The 25,074-nt window shown below is 36.0% G+C and overlaps 1 protein-coding gene across 3 annotated transcripts in view; it reads right to left on the bottom strand.

Annotated features, from left to right (window-relative positions):
• DCHS2 (dachsous cadherin-related 2) overlaps positions 1 to 25,074 on the bottom strand; it is a 258,106-nt gene that overhangs the window by 60,021 nt on the left and 173,011 nt on the right. The window contains exons 5-10 of one of the 3 annotated variants that reach the window (XM_081303666.1): positions 22,798 to 23,805; positions 19,429 to 19,616; positions 17,821 to 17,920; positions 12,610 to 12,767; positions 10,658 to 11,501; positions 5,798 to 6,037 (exon numbers count right to left, since the gene is read on the bottom strand). In XM_081303666.1, the coding sequence (XP_081159792.1) occupies positions 5,798 to 6,037; positions 10,658 to 11,501; positions 12,610 to 12,767; positions 17,821 to 17,920; positions 19,429 to 19,616; positions 22,798 to 23,805 (2,538 nt within the window). Of the gene's footprint in view, positions 1 to 5,797; positions 6,038 to 10,657; positions 11,502 to 12,609; positions 12,768 to 13,094; positions 14,459 to 17,820; positions 17,921 to 19,428; positions 19,617 to 22,797; positions 23,806 to 25,074 lie in introns of those variants that run through there. The other 2 variants (XR_014023253.1, XM_081303667.1) reach the window with 2 other exon arrangements.

Genomic DNA, 25,074 nt, shown 5'->3' with positions numbered 1-25,074 from the left:
GAAATGCTTTATTTTCAAGAGTCTTATGAGACTTCCCCACGGTGAATGCTTAGGATTTTTTCCCTCCCATAAAATTTTTCTTATGAGTGTACAATTCTACAACGTACTCCTAATTACTCCTTCTAACACCCCCTGATCGTGATTTAATGGCATAATTGTAAGCTTGTGGGGCAAATGACAATTTCTGTGGATCAACCCTCTATTTAAAAGCCTGTGCTCAGTTATAAGATTTTGTTTATTTTCAACCTCAGTAGGCAAGACCACAGAATTGCTTATATGTTTATTTTTGCTTTGTTTGTTTTTTTCTTTTTCTTTTTCTTTTTTTTTACTTAGTAGTCAATGTCCTATCTGGAGTGAGACATATGATAACACATTATTATGCATTTTAAAAATAATTCTTCCCATATTTTTTGGTGGTTTCAACTGATTGAGTTACTTCTTTTCTCCTCACACTCTTTAATCCTTCAGAACAAATGTGGCCCCATCAGACTTGAGAACCAGGAAGACAAAAATGAATAGAGATGATTTAGTTTAATTTCATCTCCTGGGTAATTCAATTAGAAATCTGCATCTGAAGATATTTATAGGCTAATGACACACACTTACTGAAGGGTGTGTGTGTGTGTGTGTGTGTATGTGTGTGTGTGTGTGTGTGCCTGTGTGTGGACACACATCCGCACGGCACATCTCCTCTTAGACAACAATACCTGGGTCCGGTGTCTGCTTCATTATGTCCCCAAGACACCTCTCCTCAATGACACTTTTTACCCTATCCAGTCCGGCTCCAAGAACTGTCACTTTAGTAACCTGGCTTATTTCCTCAGGTCCTAAAGCTTTTTGCCAAAGATGTCCAGCAAAACCTCAGTCCAGAACCATGCCACCATCTCTCTGCCCACCTTGATTATCCAACAGATGGTACAATGGAGAAACAGGCCCCTTCTCATGCCCTTCCTAGGTTCTAAAAACCCCAACTTCCTCTCTGTGTTGCCCAGTGCTTCCAGAGTTATTTTTTCTACATTCCCTTAGTATTCTCTTTCTGGTAACTCAACTGTACAGCACCCGTGTTGTAGCATCTCGTTTCCCTGACTAAAAGTGATTGATAGAGTACTTGGCAAAAGCAGTTCTCAGGTAATAGGGATTCTGGAATTGGTTTGATTCTGTGTTTAGCCTTCCATGCAGTGCTGAGTTCCTTGCTGTGGTAAATGGGAATCTAGTAATTTAGCATTTGGGGTGAGGTCACGATTGAATTATCACCTGTGTTCCATGGTGTTAAGAGTGACTGTTAAAGGACTCAAATTTGTTAGAGACCAAGTGGTGCTAACTTTGACTAGATAATGGCAAAAGAAATATGACTCAAGATGATATTCTGAATGTACTAGGAACTTAAAGAACGAAAACTACAAACTGAAGCTTTGAACTTGCAGCTCAAGTCAGCCATAGTTAAGAGAACTGGCAAGTTTCTATGGGAGCCCTAAAATGAATCTCCCTGAAGATCAGACCCAAATTGACTGGCAGATGCAACAGGTACCCAGTAAGGGGATGTCTATATTTGTGAACACCCATGAACAGGGTTAGATTTCAACACATTGCCGGAAGTCAAGTGCAACTCTCAGTCATAGATAGCTTATAGTTTCAAGAGAATAGCAAGAGTTTTCTGCTTATATTGTCATAAACCTAGGAAATACATGTGGATTAGCAAAACTATACTCTATGTAGGTGGTAATTTCAATCAGCATGTAATTGTGACTTCTCATAGCAATGTTTCATGACCTCAGATTGGGGCATTTAACATTGAAATGCCCAGTGGTCTAGCCTATCTCCAAATCCCTCTGTTAGGACTTTGGTAAAATCAGAGTTGCTAGAATTGGGGTACAAAGGCTGTAACACTGATTTGGTCCCACTTTATATGGATCTTTGCACTGCTGGGTTGTACAGAATCTAAAACTTTGGGTAAATACTGTTGGTTAAAAAAAAAACTGAAGAGCATGTCAACCAATAACTTCTAATAAAGTGCAGATGAACAGTTGATGGATATTTGGCCTCTGTAGATGACACTGGGGAAATATCACCCCATAAAGAAATTGCCTTAAAAAAAATGAACAGCCAACTAGAGTTTCTACTACAGTGAGAAACTGTTATTGCAAAATGGCATATATTAAAATATTTTAACATGTGTGATGGTTTGGATCTAGAAATGTCCCTGGAAATGCTCATGTTTTGAAAGCATAGTTCCCAATACAGCAAAGTTCAGAGGTTGGGATTTTTTTTTTTTTTTTTTTTTGGTACTGGAAATTGAGCCCAGTGTGCTCTACCACTATGCTCCACCCTCAGCCCTTTTTTATTTTTTTATATTAAGGTAGTTCTTGTTAAGATGCTAAAGATGGCCTCAAACTTGTGATCCTCCTGCCTCAGTCTCTCCAAGATTGCTGAGATTAAAGGTATGTGCCACCCAGAGGTAGGGCTCTTAGGCAGTGATGAGAGATATAACCTCACCTGTGGGTTAACCCATTTGATGTATTAATGATTTTAATGACAGGTGAGGTATGGTGCCTTGGGAATTATATCTTGTCCCCTGGCTCTTCACCACTTCTATCTCTGTTTCCTGGCTGCCATGAGCTGAGAGCCTGTTCTCTACATGCCTTTCTACTATGATGTTCTGCTCCATTTTGGGCCCACAGCAATGAATTTGACTGACCATGGATTGAACCTCTGAAACCATGAGTCTCAAATAAAGTTTTCTGACTATAAGTTGTTCTTGTCAGGTTATTTGGTCACAGCAATGGAAAGTGCTAACACAACATCCTTATCCTTTGCTTTGTGCATAAATAAGTCTCCTTTTAAAGGTTGTACAGAATGATACCTTATAATTTCCTATGAGGTTAAGGACATCAGTCAGGTAGAAGTAATTCTAAGGTTAAAGCAAAGAGCTTTTATTTATTTTCATTAATTCTAAGACACATGTTTTATACATTTTCAATTTCTGAAATTAGATGCATCCTCTAATTAATGGTCCTTGGATTAATGGTCTTTGGATTCAAAGAAATATCATGTCTCTCTTTGTCTCTAAATATAGGTTTGGAAGGTGCAGTGGTATATCTGATTCAGGGTGAAATCTTCCAGGAGATCAGATGAGAAGTTTATTCAAGATGACCCCAGACAGAGAACATATTTTTATGGAATAGAGAGTAACATCTTATTAACGAATTCTATTATTTCTGTGTGGCAATGCACTGTTAAACTATTTTGTATTCATCACTACTGAGCAATGTGAGCCATCTTCCCTGGTGGGCACCTCTTCATTCAGGGAGTTGGAAGGGCACTACAGGGATAAGACTTCACTCACTAACAATGGAGCTCTTGTTGGGAGCACCAAATGCTGCAGCAGTTTTAATACCTTAGTTAAAATCTGGTAGTTGTTTTTTCCTTTTAATACAAGAAGAAACTCCTGTTAGAATTAGTGTGAGTCATACATCATAAACATTCAGTGCGCAAATCCCTGTGGGTGTTGAATGCCAAACAACTCTGTATGCTTACATTTTTTAAAACTGCATTGTAGAATGCTAGAAAACATATGTTAAGCTCGCTGGTTTTAAGTAACGCTATAGTATTTTTTAAAATACATACTATAAAGTAAACCATTCATAAATTCCAATGCATTGCCAGTTATGTTATGTTAGAATCTTGACTACGTCATTTCTTATGCATAATCCTCTTTCATTGTTTTAACCCACTAGGTAGAAATTTTAGAACTGTATTGAGAGAAAATATATTCAAAAGCTAATGCACACATAGCAGTATTTACATGTATTTACATAACCACCTTCTTAACCAATCTGGCCTCACTAAAAACACTGAGATTTCCAGTAAATCAACACCATCTCCAAAACATGCAAAGGTACATGAGACTCATGAAGATGTTAATGTTTGTGGTAAATATCCATTTATGCAAAGCAACAAAAATAATAATCGTGCATCTGAGTTTGCAGTCAGCAATCATAATCTCTAGAATAAATGAGCTTTCATTCAATTATAACTAACAGGATGCAGAATATTTATACTAAAAGAAAACAGCACTAACACTAGGCAATTTAACAATAAAAATTAGAAGAGTATATTTATGGTAGTCTTTAGTTGATACATGCAAAATATTGAGAGAAAGTGTTTTCTCCCTTTCAAACATTAAAGGAAAAAAATACTTTCAGTAAAGCCCATTGCAAAAAATATAAAACATGAAAAATAAAGGAAGAAAGAGTTTTACATGATTGCTAAATCACACAGCATCAGCAATAGGTTCAATGTGTGTCTGTACACTTTCAAAAGTGGCTTCTATGTTACCCGGAGCTCTGCATTGCTGTTTATAACAGAGGAGGCTCTAAGAGAACCTCACAGAACTGAAATTATTGTGAAGCACAAAGCTAGTGTATATTCTCCATTGTTGCTAACACTCTAAAAATTATCATTTCTGGCTACGTCCTGAACAGATTCTGAAGCACAGCCTGGGACAACGGTGAGCTTGCTCTAGTTCTATATCTTTGAACATAGGAAGGAAAACTCTTTGATCACACTGCCCCGCTCTGGTCAAAGAGAGAAAATTAGGTTAGCCTTTGAAACTGTTCTAGCATCTAACACAAATTCATGTAAAATGTACTTCATTAAAAGATATGGCAAAAGAGCCAAATAGTATGTAATTCAGCTTAAAAGTTGAAGAAAATCTTTGAGTCTTTTGACTTAACAACTTGGCAAGGGGTAATATATTATTGTTGATACTATTGTTTCCATAGAAACATCTTTTACAATTCTTAAAAGAATAGAATAAAATATTATATTGATATATAACGCCCCTTGCTATGTACAAATGCAAATTTAAAAGACTGGCTTATTAAATTACAGATGGAAAAATTGAGAATATGCTGCTAATATGAAACACTGCTCTATACTTTTAATCATTGATTTGTTTAAAAGAAAAACCAAGTTAATTATTGAAGTTGCCAAACCTTAAATGCCAAAAGAGTTACAGTGCTATTGAAAAGCAAGTCTCAGAAATTTATAAATTCCTAGCCAGGGCAACTGTTCACTCTGTTCACTGTTATTGTCTTTAGTTGATATTAATAATAACAGTAATGATAGAAGTGATGGCAATTAACACTGGCCATTTATTGTGTCAGACACTGGTCTAAACTCTATACATGTAATAACTCTTTCACACTCGTAAGAGAGTTGTACAGAATGATACCTTATAAACCTTTTAAAATGTGGTTCTCATAAGAGAACTATAAATTAGACAGTATTTTTAGCCCTATTTTACAATTAGCAGAACAGTGAGGATTAGTGACTTGTTCTCCATTCCACAGCTTAAATGGGTGCTAATTCTGGGATTCTCACCCAGGTCATCTGATGCTAGCTCTTCCACTCTGCTAAAATATTGAGGAAACAAAAAAATTTATTTGTCTTCTTTACTCGAGCCATCTCTTACGCTGGGAAATAAATGTCATTCTTCCTCTATAATTCTTTTTACTATCAAGATCAAATCAATAAGTCGCATGTTAATTAGTTATGTACTGCTCTAGTATAAATGATAATAAAGATCCAAAAAAAAAAAAAACCAAAAGCTATAAAAGGCACAGTTATCTTGATGTGTGTGTGGCTATGTGTATTCAAATGAAGGAAGCATTGGAAGTCTGAGACAACTAGAAACTGTTCATTTTCTTTGAGCCGTGACTATTTTAAACTATGTTAATGGTAGTTTTTGAGTGCCTTTTTTTGTATTAACTACCCAGTTTCTGTATTCTTCTATTACCTGAATCTCTGTCCTGAGCTTCAACCCTTGTGACAAATGCCCCTGGACTTTGGTTTTCTTTAACTGAAGCTTCATACAGGTGCTGCATAAATTCTGGTGCATGGTCATTTACATCAAGAACAGTGATTGTCAAGGTCTGTGATGAAGAAAGTGCTGGTGTGCCATCATCCAGGGCCAGAAGGGTCAGAATGTGCTGAGTTTTTAGTTCATAATCCAAAGGACGAATTGTAGTTAGTAAGCCTGTTTTGAAAGAGAAAAAAAAAAGCAGTGTGTTATGAATATTCCTTAGGTTGGTTATGTTCATTCTACCCATGTCAAACTTATTTAAATTGATAAACACTCAATTTTCTTTTTAAAATTTTTTTAATATTTATTTTTTAGTTTTCGGTGGACACAACATCTTTATTTTATTTTTACGTGGTGCTGAGGATCCAACCCAGCACCCCGCGCATGCCAGGTGAGCGTGCTACCACTTGAGCCACATCCCTAGCCCAACACTCAATTTTCATTGTTAAAGAATGAATATATTAAACCAACTTTAAATTCGTATATTATCCAGAATTAACAGTTCACATTTTTTAGTCAGAAAAATCAATTTATTTATGGGGATGAATGAAAATTCAAAAACCATCTATGGTCTCCCAGAAGGACTACGCGGCATGAATTATGATGTCATTTGCTGGTAAATGGATGGAACTGAAGAACATCATGCTAAGTGAAATAAGCCAGACTCAGAAAGTCAAGGGTTGAATATGTAGAAGATAAAGAGAAGAAAGGAATAAAACACAGAACCTCAAAAAGTAGAAGGGAGTAGAGTACAGGAAGGATATCCAGGGGGAGGGAGGAGGGAAGGGAAAGGGGAGGCATGGGGAACGAAATCAACCAATGTGCAATGTTCACGTACAGACATCGCAGTGACACCCACTGTTAGGCATGATTATAATATGCCAACTGAAAGACAAATAAAGAGAAGTGAGTTCAGTACAGTAGAGGAAAGGCACCAAGGGGAGGGAGGAGAGGAGAAAAAGGAGAAGTATTAGAAAATTATGTTTTATGCATGTACAAAAATGCTGCAATGAGTCTCACTGTTATGTATAATTATAATACACTGATTAAAAACATAAAATTATTTGCTTACCCAATATTTCCCTCACTTAAACGATATTTGTGATATTAACAACACATATTTTCATGTCACATGATACTCCATGTTTAAAAGTGATTGTGTTATAAAAATGTGAGTATGACTACATAAAGATGTTTGATTTTTTTTTTTTTTTTTTTTTTTTTTGGTACTGGGGATTAAACCCAGGGGCACTTAACCACTGAGCCACATCCCCAGTCCTCTTTTTTTTATTTTATTTTATTTATAGACAGGGTCCTGCTGAGTTGCTTAGGGTCTCATTGAGTTGCTGAAGTTGGCTTTGAACTCACAATCCTACTGCCTCAGCCTTCCAAGCCACTGGGATTACAAGCATGTGTCATCATGCCTGGCGAGATGTTGATTTTTGTTAAAGAGTTTTGGCTTCTTTACACTTAATCTGAGTTAACTGTTTTATTTTATTTTTTTACAATAAAGAGCAAGGGTGCTATAACATGGCTTTATCATATTGCCATTGAAGCACATAATCCATATGAGTAAAGTGCTTCACTAAGCTAGTCATTGTAAGATTCCAATTGTCACATTTTTCTTTTAGGACTGCTGATTTCTTCTCTCATCCTTTAAGAACTTTTCTTCAAATAATTCAAGAGGTTTATGAAAACAAACTTTATAAAAATAGTTTCTCAATAATTACTCATCACGTCATATCTCACAGCCACTAAAGCCATTTCTCTATAAGAAACATAAATCTTGTGAGAGGAAAAAATTTCACCTCATATGGATGCATTTGGCTATTACCATTTTAAGTCTTTGAAAAATATCTCAACTGAAACAGCCATTGCAATTGCTCAAAAACCATGATACTGAGATACAATTCTAATTTTATTCATTCTCTTTAACAATCCGAAATAGACCTTCCTTGGTCATGTTGGAAAACATTTTAAGTATCATTGAAATAGGTCCTGGGAGAGCCCCAGCCTGTGTCTGGACTATCTCCCTGTCAGTTGGGCATTTAGGTGGTGTCTATGCATGCCTCAGAATGGAACCATATGCACAGGATTTAATAAATATTTTGATGAAAATTTCCAACAGAATAGAGCCAGACTACAATCATGACTTCCAAATCCTGTACATTCAGTTCCATTCCAAATAATGCTCTTATTAACAGTTGGGCCAAATGGTGTACATCTGAGATTTTTTCTTGAGGCTTATATAGAATTTTTTTTTTTAGAGAATGAGATAGAAGTCTATTAATTTTTCAATTTTCCCTGAAAAGCAAGGAGAAGGAAATTCATTTCCAAATTCAGAACACTACTCTTTGTACATATATACTCTTTCATCAAGTTACATCAAAACTTAGAGTAGTTGTTATGTGTCAACAAAGTGGCAGCAAACAATTGAAGTCACAGTGGGAGACATTTTCACAAAGTATTTGACAGTGATCTTCTAAACACAAAAGGGTACAATAGATGTGAAAAGCAACACCCTTAATGTCCACATGAATTCAACCATTAAAACATGTATATATTATTTTCAATTATTTACAAACATTTGTTTACATAATATAAAGATAAGTTTCTGTGTCTAAGTCTTTAAATAGTGGTGTTGATTTGTCATGTTCCTGCCTTGATTTACTTTTAGCTTCATCTCTTACTGCAAGGTCCCATGATGGGGGCAAAGAAGTCTGCTATTGTATATTCAGCCTATGAGACGTGAGCTAGCTGCAGTGTAGCTACTATTAACAAACAGGCAAATTAAAGTTCGTTCTCAAAGTACTACCTCTGCACTTATCATATATAAGTTAAAAAGTGTAACAACTCAAACATTTTTAAAGCATATGCATCTTGAGAACTATTATTTTAAAAGGAAGGAATATTAAAAGGATAAAAGTAAGGTGATAAGAAGCTTTAATTGAAAGAGAGGTAAAAATGCATCCAAATCAGAAAAAAAAAGAAATAAAAATATCCTTGTTTGCGGAACACATAATCTATTAAATAGAAAACCTTGGTGATTTTACAAAAAAAAAACTCTTATAATAAATAATTTCAGTAAGGTTACATAATATAAAATCTACATACAAAATCAACTGCATTTCTATACACTAATAAGAAGCTACTTAAAATTAGGAAAACAGCTCCCTTAATATAGCACCAAAAGGAGTAAAATACTTAGGGCTAAACTTAACTAAGGAGGTGAGCGACTGCTATACCAAAATTTACAAAACACTGATGAAAGAGTTAAAGAAGGCTCAACCAAATGGAAAGATAATCCATGTTCATGGAGTGGAAGACTCAATATGGTTCAAACAGTCAAACTATCCAAAGTGATCTATAGATCAATGCAACCTCTATTAAAATTTCAGTAACACTTTTTACAGAAACAGAAAAATATCCTGAAATTCATATAAAATCCCAAATAGCCAAAGTAATCTTGAGAAAAATGAACACAGCTGGAGGAATCACACTTACTCACTTCAAAATATACTACAAAGCTACCATATAGCACTGGCCTCAAGACAGTGATATACCAGTGGAACAGAGTAGAGAGCCAAAAAATAAATCTACTTATGTACGGTCAACTAATCTCGGACAAAAGTGCCAGGGATACACAATGAGGAAAGGATAGTTTCTTCAAGAAATGAAGGAGAAATGTGAGAAAATCTTGTATCCTCCAGGCAGAAGAATCAAGTTGGACCCTTATCTTACACCATATGTACAAATAAACTCAAAATGCATTAAGTACTCAAATGTAAAATCAGAGACTATAAAAATCCTAGAAGAAAATATAGGAAAGAACTTTATGACATTGGTCCTGGCAGTGATTTCATGAGTTGAATAATAAAAGCACAGACTACAGACATCCAACTCAGAAGCTTCTGAACAACAAACAAAAACGGCAACCTATGGAATGGAGAAAATACTGGAAAGCCACACACATTTAGTAAGGGCTCCGTATTCAAACTATATGAAGAACTCCTGCGATTATAAGGAAAAAATAATACAACCAAATTTAAAATTAACAGAGAACTTGAATACGTATTTCTTCAAAACAGCCATACAAGTGGCCAGCAAGTTAATGAAAAAAAAAATGTTCACTATCATTAGTCATCAGTTAAAGGCAATTAAAAGCCACAATGAAATATCACCTTATAATTACTGGGATGGCAGGGGTCAAAAAATAAAAGACAAGAACAGTCGGCAAGGATGTGGAAAAACTGAAACCTTGAATACTGCTGGTAGTAATGCAAAATTTTTCAGCTGTAAACATTTCTAGATTTCTCAAAAAAGAAAAAAAAGAAAATCATCACAAAACCCAGAATTCCCACTTCTGGATGTTTATCCAAAAGAACTGGAGTCAAATGGAATACTATTTAGCCTTCAAAAAAGAAGGAATTTCTGTTAATATGTGATAACATGGATGGACTTTGAGGATATTATGCTAAGTAAAATAAGCCAATGACAGAATATAAATATTTCATTATTCCACTCATAGGAGGTATCTTGAAATAGTCAAATTCATAGAGTCAAAGAGTGCAATGGGGATTGTCCAGCTGGATGGAGGGAGAAAGGGAGAAATCATAGTTTTGGTTAAATGAGATGAATCAGCTCTAGAAATCTGTTGTATAACATGATACCCATGGTCAAAGATAACGTATCATACAAATAAAACTTTGTTAAGAAAGTAGGTCTCGTGTTAAGTTTTCTTACCACAGCAAAATTAAATAGAAAATGTATAAAGTGACACACAGGACACTGTACCTGACAACTCATCCAGCAGGAAGGTCATGTGGTCATTTCCTGAGAGGATGCTGTATGTTACTTCTCCATTCCTTCCTTCATCTGGATCTTGAGCACTCACGTGGTGCACCACGGAGCCCACCGCAGCATCCTCTCTGACATAGACGATGGGGAAAGTCGTGAAAGTGGGCCTGTGGTCATTTGCATCCAAAATCACCACTTTTGCTACCAGTGATCTCAATCGCCGGTCTGTCACGTTCACAGCCTGATCGGAGGCGGTTACTGTCAGGATGACAGCTGGGGTACTCTCTCTGTCCAGCGGGGAGGCTGTGACTAGCATGCCAGATGAGGGGTGGATGAGAAATGGATTCATTCCAGGATGGTGGGACTCAATGAAGTATTGTATCCTACTGTTCAAAAAGCTACCATCGCCGTCTTTGGCATGGAATTCGTACACCAGAGTTCCTACGGGCACATTCTCTTCTACACTTATCACAATGAACTCATCCTGGAAAGATGGAGAATGGTCATTCTGATCTTCCACATCAATACTGAGGAAGACGGTGCTGTTCAGGGGAGGATGTTTGCCCCGATCTTCAGCAATCACCCTGAAAAGATAATGAGATGTCGTTTCATAATCAAGTGCCTTAGAAAGGTACAAGTCTCCCGTTGAGCTGTGAATTTCGAAGTGACTATCCTTGTCATTGGCAGCAATGGTAAAGTGTAGCTTTCCATTGTGATGCTGTTGAAGGTGATCGGGTGACTTTATCAAGCTCATTATTTTTGCCGGCTTCAAGTTTTCTGGTATAACCAAATGTCTGATGTTCTGAGAAATGATAACTCTCCCTTTGTAGAGTGGTATCACCTGGAACAAGAATAAAAAGGAGCTGTTAGTTTGGAGTATTTTTAAGCAATTAATAATATAGTAACATAATATTAAATACTAATGGCATGTTACAATATTAAATACTAATATATGTTACAATATTAGTTTGGAAACTAATTCCTACTTGTGCAATATATACATGTTAATTGGTCAGAAAACATGCCTCATAAGATTAAAAATTGCATGATATTTAGGACATAGGAAATGACATGATTTTCCACTTTTTGTGATGTGTGAAATGGTAGTTTTGTGAGGCCATATTGGGGTTAAGCTGAAATATAACCTTGTGGTTCTTCAAAGGAAATGTGGGACAGCTAGTTCTCCAAATTACTGTAAATCCTAGAGATCAATTTATCCATAATGACATCTTTGTACATGTAAATAGCATGTATCTTTGTCTGAAATTTTAAAAAATAATTGAGATATAGCCATGTAGATTTTTCTCCAAATCTTTATTTCTTGAATCCATAAAGAATATAATCTGAAAACAGAATTGTTGGGGAAATATATTCTTGATTATATACATATATTTATATTAACATCACTGATTATCGTGTGCATCAACAAAGAACTCTACCTATGCAGTCACTTGGTCTTAACTTTGGTTGGAGGGCTTTTCTTATCTGAAGACTTCATAGAACTTGTTTGATTTAAGTAAAGCCTTTTTTAAGGCTTTTATAATCCATATTTTTTAATCCATATTTTTATGGATCTTAAGCAACTGTTCTAAGCTTTAAAGATTGCAAAACACTAATTTTGTGATATGGACATTGTTTACATACAAATTTCTCCTCACAATTTACCAGGTCCTTCCCATTAGGATATAATAAAAGAAAAAACATAACATAAACAAAGCAACCTAAATGCCCACGGAGAGATGAATGCCTTGTCAAGAACTGCCCCAAACTAATTCTAAAAGTTATATGGATTTAAATCAATTCCTAGGGATCACAAAGAAATAAATACATGTGCAGAGTGATCTTAAAATAGTATTCGTGTATTGAATGTATTTTCACTCTCTACACTTGTATACAAATCAAACAAAACCTTCAGAATATTCTTTCACATTTTATGGTGACAACATTACCTGAATATTAACAATTGCCTCTCCGTGAAGGGCAGGTACTCCCTGGTCACTGGCGATAACCGTCATCCTGTAGGAAGGTCGATAATCATGTGAAAGCATCGTGGTGGTTCTTATTTCACCATTGTTGGCATCGATCTTAAAGTGATGAGAATAATTTTCTACATACGCACACACACACACAAATTAAGAAACAAATGTTAATTGACCAGGCAGAAAACCAACTAATCCAATGTATCTATGATCATTTGGAATATGTACTTGCCTTAAGTTCCATGACAGTTTGAACATCTTGGAGGTGACAGACTCAAACCTTATACAATGTATCGAAATGTCATATGCTATCACATTAATAAGCACATCTTTTATGTTTTCATGTATCTGTTCAAATAAATTTAAATTAAACAAGACAAGAAGACCACACACAAGAAACATAACAAATTTTTAAAAAATGTTCAAGCATATTAAACAAGTAAATAAAATTACATAATTAACTTGTTGTGCTCTCACCACCTAGCTTCAATAATTATCAATTCATGGACAATCTTAATTCATTTATTCCTAGTTTTTATATTTCCCATCCCTCATTTCCTTCTGAACAAGAAGGAAATCATAACATTTCCAGAAATCATATCATTTCTTCTATATACACTTCAACATGCATCTCTAACAGATAATGAATGCTTTTAAATAATTATAGTACCATGAAATACTTTTAAAAATAACAGTGATCCTTTAACATCATTCAATATCCAGGAAGTTTTCAGATTTCCGATAGTCCCATAAATATCTTTTGGTTGGATTCTTCAAATTAGCATCAAAATAAAGTTTGTAGAGTTCATATTTCTTGAAGTCACTCATTCCTGCCGTATATCTCTCTATTTCACCCTTGCAATTCATCTGGTGAAGAAGCTGAATCATGTCTCTTGAAGTTTCTCATGGTTTAAATTGGGTTGTTGCATTGCTGACAGGTGGCTTCATATCTTCCTCTGGTTGTCGAATTGGAAGGGGAATCTGGAAAACTGATGTGACTCTTGTGGATTTCTCGGCCAGACAACAGCACAAACAGTGCTTTCCTACAAAGGCACCTGCTTGGCTGCCTTTTGGTTTTGATGTTGACCTTGTTGATTCACAGCCTAGATCTATGGACTCATAAGGACTGCAAAACATACAACATTACCATGCTGTATGTTCATTTATGAGCTGGAATATTTCAATAAAAGAAATTGCCTTTCATCTATTTTTTTAAATAAACCAGAGGAACAGTTTATTACAGGAAAGACAAGATAAATGCTTGATGGTAAACTTTTAACTATCTTTGAAATAATTGGTGGGTTTACTAATATCCTCCAATGTTCCAACTATAAGTACAGTTCTGTCTTTTTTTTTTTTACAAATTATTAAGCATGATATTAAACAGATTTCCTTCAACATATTGTCATTATTATCATTAATGGTGATCATATTATTGAACACTGGGATCATCTTAAAGATGATTCTTGGACCACTTGGATGCAATTCCAATGATCTTCATAAACTCCTTGGAATGGGCAGAGCAAAAACCAAAATAGTGCAGACTCTTCCTGTAGATTTCTTGTCTAACATCTATAATCAGTCATTTCTCTAAAGACTTCTGGTTCCTTTTGGTGGAAAATGGTTTGGGGAGACCATATTCTGGACATTAGGGATGTTCATTATTTCTGGGTTGATCATCATTTTAAGCCTTTTCAGTGGACAGAGAACAGACACACTTATGCACAAAAATATATCATAAGTTCATATAGATGTTTATAATTCAGATTGATACCACAGGGTCTTGAGTTAAATAGCAGATTTTATTCTTTAATTAAACCTGAACACACCAAAAAATGGAAAAAACAAAACAAAGCCTCAGACAAAGCCCTATCGGATAAAGTCTCCCATTCTTTGTTTAAACAATTGCTGAGTCACTAGTATTGAATGATACCAATTATCAAACATATAAAGTCAAATAAAAAAGAACTCCTGCCTTTAAGAAACTCAAATATTGAGCAAAAAGTTATGTAACATTTATTAGTTGTGATTTCTGTGATATAAGGCACTCACTTTAGTCTCACCAGAATACTGTGGCATGTTCTCATGAATATGATTCAAATCTCTGTTCCCGTTTCACTAATTTTTATCTTGTTTCTCTATTATATTTTGTAGTTGCCTCTATTTTGTAATGAGATAAAGTTACTGCATTTTTACATTGCTACATCCTAAAAGTTATTTTGGAAACCAGGCTGATCATTTCTCAACATTTCCTCAAGATTTTAAATGAAATGACCAAGTATAAAGAAATCAGTGGGCCTATATATACCTCCAGATCTCGTTCCTCTCTTCTTTATCCATAGAAAGCCACTTTACCTAACTGAAGTGAAGGTTTATGTATCTATTCCTTACATTCAAAAATATGCATAACATGGTTTTGCTTGTTTTTAAATAGTGGTATTACAGCAGGATTATAGCCCAACGTAAGGATGCGTGCATGTGTGTTCCTCTTCACCCCTGTGGCTTTTCATAGGTGGACCATGTTCTCTTTCCCTGCTCAGAATAAAACAGGAAAAAATATAATACAAAGATCTTACTGGTCTTATGGACCTAATTACCAGAGGAAGATCTTTGAATGCACACTTGAAAAGCCACTTTCCTTCCTGGGACCAGATTAGAATAAATTACGAGACTAGAAAAGCTGAGCAGTAATTAATGGGAAGACAAAAAATTACGAATAAAATTTAAAAGGAGAAAGAATAACTGTCTTTAAATATAGTTCTTCTAATCCCACTATTATGTAAAATTATAATGTACCAGTTTTGCAAAAAGGAAAATTAAGTGAAAATATTAGATAGATCTGCTGCAGTAGGCTCATTATCTCTGCAAAATCACTATTCCAAAACACTGTTCACGTGACCTGCAAAGTAGGAAAGAGCTTCTAAAATGTTTACAGGTAAAGAAATCAGGATGTGGGCATAGGAACATGAAAAGAGAACTTCCCAGGATCCAGGAGGTGATGAGAGGAACATGTGGAACTCCCCCCAAAAGAGGTGACACAATGAACTGAGAACCACTGTTATAGAGTAAGATACGTTTTTATCTTCTGTAACCTGCCTTTTTTTACATAAAATTCAAGGTTTTTCCAGAATCATGTATGCACAGCTCCATACACTCAATTTCATTGTAGAGTACTTTACCATATTATGTAAGCAATTCAAGCAATGCTTCAATAAATATTCTGCTACAGGTCTTGTTCTGCACGTATCTGAGTTTCTCTGAGGTAGAAATGAAACTTCAAGGGCTCACTGGGAGCACACCTCCAATTCTATCAGATATCATCCACTCTTCTTCAGAGTAGTTATGCCAACAAGGCTGAGCGTGTTTTAACATGCTTTTGATGATTCAGGCTCCTTTTTAAAATTTGAATGTAGCTTTATTGATCTGTTTCTTTGTAAATTTTTGCTTTTCTTGCTTAAAAATCATTCTTTGCCCTCAATGCTAATGTCAAATCAATCTCTCATATTTTCTTCTGCAAGATTTCAAGGATTTTCCTACTTAAACCACCTCATCTTTGATAGATTGAGAGGTAGATATATAATTTTATTTTGCTGATAGTATATCTTTTCATACAAGTCTCCATTTATGTGAGATGAGTTCTCTATTCTTCCCCAGGTCTATTTGTTAATCAAAGAATCAATGCAATATTGTCTTAATTACAGAATTTTTTTTGTACTGAGGATTGAACTCAGGAGTAATTAACCACTAAGCCACATCCCCAGAACTTTTTATATCTTATTTACAGACAGGGTCTCACTAAGTTGCTCAGGGCCTCACTAAGTTACAGAGGCTGGCTTTAAACTCATGATCCTCCTGCCTCACCAAGCCTTCTTCTAAGCCACTGGGATTTAATTACAGAGGGTAAATATCCTAGTTGTTCTTTTGACATTGTGTTAGTTATTCAGTGATTTTTGCTCTTCCATCTGACTTCCAGAATCAATTCGTCAAATTCCACCAAAATTCAGTGAGGTTTCAATTGGAAATACACCAAATTTATATATTTAAATCATTTTCATCTTTTGGATATAGAGACTTCCTAAGTATGAATATGACTCAGTTTTTAACTTCATTGGTCGGCTATTTTATTTGCCTTTTTCATTTATCTTCATTAATATTTTGTAACTTTCTTCATACAGGTCTTATACATGTTTTATTGGAATTTTCCCTTTGCCTCTTAATAGGCACAGATCCTGATTTAGGGAGTTCTGAAGTTTATATAATTTAAGGGGTCCTCCTAGAGAAAAATGTATAAAATGCCTACCACCCCCCTTTCCTGGAGAAGGCCACATAGTCAAGGACCTTGAAACTTAAGCTTCATTAGCTTTGCAGTGAATCTGCCCTCACCCTGTGGTTCTTTATGGATTCACTACAAGGAATGAGATCTTTGAAAAACTGCCTAATTTAAAAAGTGCTAGTGAGTTTTGTACGTGGCTCTGGGAAAAAATATACCACCCTATTAATTCCAATACTTTGCCTATAGTAGTACATCTTGGGTTTTCCATGAAGACAGTCAAATTATCTGCAAGCAATGGCAATATTGTCTCTTGTTTTATTGTCTGTGTCAAATAAGACAAAGCACCAAATGTCTTTTAAAATGGTCTAAGATACAATGCAAACTAAACCTAATCACCAGAAAAAATCTGAGGCCTGCAAAATTAAGACATAAAAGTAAAACTGTTGCAATGAAGTTCCCACATACACAACACATATATGGTAATAATTTATGGTATAGTACCAGTAGGTATAATTTACACTGATGTTAAGAGCAGTCCCTCTTCATATAGATTCATAGATGTTTGGCACTTGTAACACACTAACTACCATTTCTTATCTACTAGCTACTACTTGCCTTCTGGTAATAGTTGATCTGTACCTTGGATTAGTACAAATTACTCATTTAAGGTGGATGGTTTCTATTTAGGACATAGAAAAGTTTTCACTAAACTCATAAGATTATTTTTTTAAAATGAAGTGATTCTTGGCAATAGCAAATAAATTTTGTTTTTAATTTTGTTATACTCAAATTTAACTAGAGAATTCTGAGTAATTAAAATAGGATGCCACTTCCTAGAAGAAGATAGAGAGCTTATAAATGACAGGAAATTCTGAAAACCATTCAGACTTAATATTAGTAAGTTTTACCTGCAGAGATTGAATATAGAACTTCTGCATTACTTCCTTCATCAAGATCCTTTGCAAAAACAGTTGTGACCAACATATTTACTGGTTGACCTTCCAAAACCTGTCACAAAAACACATGGCTTACAAAAAAGACAGCAACATTTTAAAAAGAAGCATCAGTGGGCCTTTAAATGAAAGGACACATTATACTATGCCTTTTTAAAAACTGTTTTAAAATCCATGTACCATCTAAATGTCTCCCATAAGAAAAGTTACATGGGTGGAAGTCCATGAAAAGGATCTACCTTACAAATTTAAATCTTTCACTCAATTTGAACAAATTATCATGGGCATTTGAACTAATTCTGCAAATAAATAAATAAATTAAAATGATGGAAATCAAATGAACAAAACAGTTATCTATTTTGGATGTTTTTAAAGAATTTTAGCATCTCATTCTCACCTTCTCAGGTCATTGTTTAAAAGGTAGTTGTTATAGTTCAAAATATGCTTAAGATAAATATGGCCCTTTATTTCAGGAAACATACCTCTCACAGGAAACATATCTTCTTAATAGAAATTTTTCTGGAATATTGAAATGCACATGTGGAGTTCAACTCTCCAATTAAGCACAGAATATAATAGAATTGCAAATTATATAATTACCTGATACTGTTTGGCTTTGGGATTTTTCTTTAAATATGGTTTCAGAAGATTAGTTTAAAGTTATTAAATTTTCAATAGCTTTTTTTCAGTTGCTCAGTGTGTATATTTGAGCCCAGTTTGTTTAATTTGACTATTTTAGAGCAGTAGCTCTCAAACTTTTTATTCGTACAATGCATCCATTAAAAATAATTACAGCTAGGTGTGGTGGCACATGCCTGTAATCCCAGCAACTTGGGAAGCTAAGGTAAGAGGATTTAAAGTTTAAGTCCAACCTCAGCAATTTAGCAAGACCTTAAGCAACTTAGTGAGACCCTGTCTCAAAAAAATAAAAAGTAAGATAGAAAAATTAAAAAATACATCAGTGGTAAAGCACTTCTGTGTTAAATCCCTAGTACCAAAAAAAAAAAGAAAAAAGAAAAAAATTACAAGTATACAAATACCTCCAAGATATATTCACTTACTATGTACATGAATTAATATGCTAATTATACTGTACACTTTGGAAAAGATGCAAAAACATACAAATATACATGATATAAATGTAATTAGAAGTTTAAAATGACCATTTTAGAATTTTAGATTGTTCCATGCTCTAAACTTCCGATCTTATTGATGTGCATCATTTGCTTATAAGGATTTCAAAAAGGTGCAAGCAAACCAGTGGTTAAATAATCCATGTGTGAGCATTACTTGAACCGAGGTAATCATATCTGTATGCAAAGGGCAGGAATACATTCCTCCTTATAAAACAACTGGAGGTGATTCCAAAGAGCATAAATATCTATTCTCTTTTTTCTAAATGTCTTTTTTTAAGAAAAAAAACCCCACATATTTACAATTTCTATTTAGAAATCTATGCAATGTCCCACCAAGGCTAGTTTGATAAATTCACATGAATTACCACAAGATGGTGCTCAAAACATTAAATGACTAACAAATCCACGGCAAGGCTACTTCACAAACCTTGATGTGAAGTTCTTTTCCAGGGACACACTGTGGGAAAAATGGCCTGTTGTCATTGATGTCGGTAACTGTGATATAAACCACCATGGTGGCATTTCGTGGTGGGGAGCCATGGTCCGTCACCAGCACAGTCATTTGATGGTGCACCTGATGCTCACGATCCAATGCCAACCAGCCGATCAATTCTCCTGAGGAATACAGGGCAGAGCAAAGGACAAGGACACTAGTATCACAGACCACACCCAAAATAATCCAGAGAAGGAAAATCAAAGATGAAGCTTTGAGCAGAAGTACAACTCCCAAGACCACATACTTAGTTTGGCTCATGCTACTGTTGGAAGAATTTCCTGAAGTTGCCCCTGGTTACTTTGGTATTTCAAATTATCTGCCGTCAACCTTTTGAACTAAGAAACTATGAATTCACACACACACAAAAATGATTTGGAAGACTTAAAATAACTGTTTATTATAGGCTGCCACATAGAACAATGGAAAGCATGTGAGCTATAAGTTCTGGCTTTGGGTCCAAGGTCCGCCACCTAACATGCTCTTTGAGCCTACCTCCTGGGGCTGCTCTCTGAAACAAATGCAATTGTTTCATAAGAAAAAAGCATTTCATAAGCTGTGAATTATCACACTCTCAGCAGTTGTTATCATTACTTTAAAATAATGGCAAATGTTTTCCTGAAAATCATATTCTTTAGGCAATGGTTTTTCATTCATATATACATGTATTTATTTCTGTCCCACAAAGCATATGTGTAACAATGAGTAGTGACTTCCCAAAGAGCGATTAATGCTTTATAATCCTTATTTTATATATTTTTGCCTACAACTATGCTGTATTTCGTAAATTCCTACATGGTTTAGCCATGGAGACTGAGGCATACAATTGTAACTGCCTATGTAAAAATGTGATGTGTAACCGATGTGATTCTGCAATCTGTATTTGGGGTAAAAATGGGAGTTCATAACCCACTTGATTCTAATGTATGAAATATGATTTGTCAAGAGCTTTGTAATGTTGTGAACAACCAATAAAAAAAAATTGTAACTGCCTCTTCGTATTGCCAAGGGTCTTTGAAGCCAAGTTCTCTCCAATAGTCCATCTCCTGCTGTGGAGCTCAGCAAAGCACTAGTTTTCTAAGGTCTTTCAAGAAATCTATTTGTGAGAAAGTAAACATGAAGCAACTATCAACCAACATTCTCGTTGCTAAGATATTCTCCTCTTAATTCAAATAAAATACCATTGTATAAAAAAGCTGAAACAAGGAGAAAATTCATATTTGGATAAGTCTCTGGATTGGTGAGATTAAATGCAGAGTTTACTGCTACTATTTACTTTATAAAGTCTATTTAAAGAGTGTTTACTATAACTGTGATTTTAATAAAAATCACATCATCACTGTATTTTAAAGTTCTAATTTGTAATTCTTTGAAAAACCCCAAATCCTGAATGACAAACAGATTTTTTGTTTTATGAACCAACTCTGATGGACAAATATCAGCTATTTGGAGGTCTATTAGCAAGACCCTAAGCAACTTAGTGAGACCCTGTCTCAAAAAATAGGTAAAAGGACTTTGAGCCACAGCCTGGGGCTGGCACTGGTGATGCCAAGTCAGGGTTCAATGGGAACTGGCATCCATGTCAATAAGAAGACTGCTTGGTGTACCAGGGTGAGGAGACAAGGTTCCCTGCCCGCTCTGAAGGATGCCCTCCAGCCCTGCCTTGCCACACTGTCCCTGGCAAATGAGAACAGTTTATCAGGACATTGGATTTCAATCCCCTTCATGTACTTCATCTCACTGACAACCTTAGAGCATGATGTGATGCATGTTAGGAATTATTGCCTCTATTCAAGGCAAGGGCACTGAGCTCTGATATGAACAAAATCATGATGGAACACTAGGTCTTCTGAATCTGGGTACTTAATAATTATAGGAGAAAAGAGATCATGGGGTAACCTGCTGTAGTTTGCATATTTAAAAAAAATCCAAGTGAAATAGAAGATCTGGAAATGAGCAGCCATATGGAATGAAGCGGCAGCAGGACTTTCCCGCACACCTGTGCAGCCAATGCCCTCCAGAAGGCGCACCAGTTTACAAAGTGACTGGGGGTTGAAATCCAGTCTGTACCCTTCCTGGAAGCCACGTGTGGTGATGAGATGCTCCACCTATAGAAGGAAGAAGCACCTTCTCCCATTTCACATGTGGGGCATGAAGAACAAAGGCTAGAAGCTAATTAGAACTGAATTCAAATCCTGTCCCACTAAAGGGTAGGGACACCATTAGCTAGGACGTGACCTATTTCAAGCCTTCTGGGATTGGTGGCTTCCTCTAACCTCTGACTAGCTCTTTGACCTTCCTACAGCTATCTCATTCTCAGTTTTCCCAGCCCTGTATTTGCAGAATAAACACATCTTGTTGCAGAGATTAAAGTCCTTGTAAATTCATACAGCATAAATTTTTAAATATAATGTTTTATATTTAATTTTTAAATTAAAGACTTCAAAAAAATAATTATGCCACTGTAATTATTCCCCCTTTTCCCCCTGGTTCCCTTAATAAAATGAGAATGGGGACATGTGTGCATCCCTGGGGTGATTTTAAAATCTCAGCTAATGGATTACTTTCTAACTTTATGTTGGTGACATTTATATTTCACAATGTATGCCGAAGTGATTTTTTAAAAAAAATCTGCAAATAAAAAAAAAAAACTGGTTGGCAAAGAAAACAAACCTTTCCCAGGATTTATTTAATCCAATTCTGACTGTACCTCTCATTCAGTGTAAGAAGCTTATATAGTCATGCACCCCTTAGTGATGGGGATATGTTCTAAGAAATGTGTTCCTAGCTGATTTCTTTACTATGCAAACATCAGAAATGTGCTTACAGAAGCATAGATGATAGACACTATATGGCATAGCCTATTGCTCCAAGGCTACAAATTTGTGGAACATATGACCCTATTGAATATTGCAGGTGATTGTAACAGAATAGTCAGAATCTGTGCATCTAAATATATCTAAACATAGAAAAAGTACAGTACAAATTATAGGCAATTGGAATTTTTCAGCTCCATTATAATTTTATGGGACAACTGTTGTCTATGCAGCTCCCTGTTGACCAAAGTGTCATTATATGGCACAAGATGGTATTGGCAATATATGAGCAGAACCAAGAGAAGAATGAATCATTAGAGGTGCAATTCTTTTCGGTTTTAACTTCATTTTAAAGTTACACAATACTATAATCAGATACTTCATCTACTAAAAACTCATTTTATCTGAATGTTTGTACTAATGCTATAACTAAATTTTTTTTTCAATCCTAACTTTAAAGGAGTAACTGGAAGCTACAAAATGCTACCTGTATTAGGATTTATCCTGAAGAATTTTCCATCAGACAAAAGAAAATAGGATAGCTGTCCATTCTTTCCAGAGTCTGGATCAATGGCTGTAATTTTGCCTATTACCCCTGGGGGAATAGGGTTCTCTTCAACTTTCAAAAACAACACATCACGCGAGAAGGTCGGGGAATTGTCGTTCTCATCCAGGACATGAACAATTACTGAAGCGCTCACATTTTTCAAGGATCTGTCCTCGGGGATCCCGGCGAACACTCTAAAACGGTACTTTCGTGTGGATTCGTAGTCGAGCTGTCGCCGCAGATACATCCAACCCGTGTAGGGGTGGACTCCGAACGCAGCAGCGTCTACACTGGCCTCCAGTGAGTACATCATCTGCGAGGTCGTGTGCTGGGGGTGCGCCTGTATTCGCAGTATTTGTGTCATCAGCAAGAGAGATTCACTGACTTCCACTTGATAAACCAAGTTTTCAAAAGTCAAGGCTGGGGTTTGTTCTGGTTTCTCGATGACTATCGTCAGCATCAACAGGGAGGTCCGGGGAGGGGCGCCATGGTCCTCGGCCATGAGGGTCAGGGTGTGTTTCTGCAGGACCTCCCCTCCCAGGCTCCCACGGAGGTACACCACCCCCAGCCCTCGGTCGATGGTGAAGATGCCTGGGTTCTGGCTTGCAATGCTGTATCGGATGAGCCCGTTCAGCCCGCTGTCTTGGTCTTCTGCACGTGCAACGTACACGGCTGTGCCAGCCGGGGTGGTCTGCGAAATCCTGATCTCATCAGAGGCTCTGAGGAACTCGGGCTGGTGGTCATTGACGTCCACTATGGTGATGTTGACCTCTGTGCTGCTGCAGACCGGGGAGCTGCCAAGCTGCGCCTGGACGGTGAGGACAGCCACGGGCTGTGTTTCGTGATCTAAAGGCTTCTGGGTGCGAAGAGTGCCCAGCCAAGGGTGAATGGAGAACTTTCCATCCAGATTACCAGAGGAAATCCTGTAGAAGATTGGTTCTGAGGAATCTGAAAAAGGGAGGAAATGCAATCATTATACACCACAGGAATGCAGATGCTGGAAATGCTCAAATATTAACATATACTGCATAGATGCTGAGCACTGTGGAATGTCTGTCTGCTTTCTTCCTCTATTCTCCAAGCCTGTTGAAAAGGGGGTGCATAGATTAAAGGGTTTTGTTTTGTTTTGTTTTGTGGGCAAAGGGGACATCCAGGGAACAAAGAGCAACCTGCAGGTTTTACTATCTTTCTTCATCTTTTTGCACTAGGTAAAAAGAAAAGATATTCAGAAAATAATTTGCATACCATCTTCTCTATATTTAAGGAAGCCAAGTTAAGTTTCTGTGGATGTTTCTGTATGATGTCTTCCCAGGCCTGGGCCATAACCCCCACAGAGATGGAGGAGAAGGAGAGAAGAAAGGAAAGGAGGGGACCAGGAGGAAGGCAAGCTTTTTGGAGACGTAATTCCCTTTTAGGATTTCATTCTGTCTGTGTAAAATGGAGTGATGAAAGAATATTTGCTCACATGGTATTTGGACTATCAAAACTTTAAAAATATTCAAATAGACAGCAAAAAGGCAATGGTTAAAGAAAACACATCTAAGTTGAAATACTATGTAACTTATTTAATGAGCCAGATGATGTACAGTTTTCCTGGAAAGCTGCATTTTTTATACTACAGTGATAAAAAGTATAACAGAATGGAATGGATCTTTGTAAGAATTTTTTTTTAAGTGTGTGTTTTTTTCGAGAGTTTTGAACATAAAGGGATGCTGTACTTTGTCAAATGCTTTTTCCGCATCTGTCGAGATGATCATATGGTTCTTATTTTTAAGTCTATTGATGTGGTGAATAACATTTATTGATTTCCGTATATTGAACCAGCCTTGCATCCCAGGGATGAATCCTACTTGATCATGGTGTACAATTTTTTTGATACGATTTTGTATCCGATTCGCCAGAATTTTATTGAGGATTTTTGCCTCTAGGTTCATTAGAGATATAGGTCTGTAGTTTTCTTTCTTTGAAGTGTCTTTGTCTGGTTTAGGAATAACAGGAACATACCTCAACATTGTAAAAGCAATCTATGCTAAGCCTCAGGCTAGCATCATTCTGGATGGAGAAAAATTGAAGGCATTCCCTCTAAAATCTGGAACAAGACAGGGATGCCCTCTCTCACCACTTCTGTTCAACATAGTTCTCGAAACACTGGCCAGAGCAATTAGACAGACAAAAGAAATTAAAGGCATAAAAATAGGAAAAGAAGAACTTAAATTA

The sequence above is a fragment of the Spermophilus citellus genome (genome assembly GCF_964194105.1).
Source record: "Spermophilus citellus genome assembly, chromosome: 8".
NCBI classification, from domain to species: Eukaryota; Metazoa; Chordata; class Mammalia; order Rodentia; family Sciuridae; genus Spermophilus; species Spermophilus citellus.
This window is presented reverse-complemented; position numbering and strand designations above follow the sequence as displayed.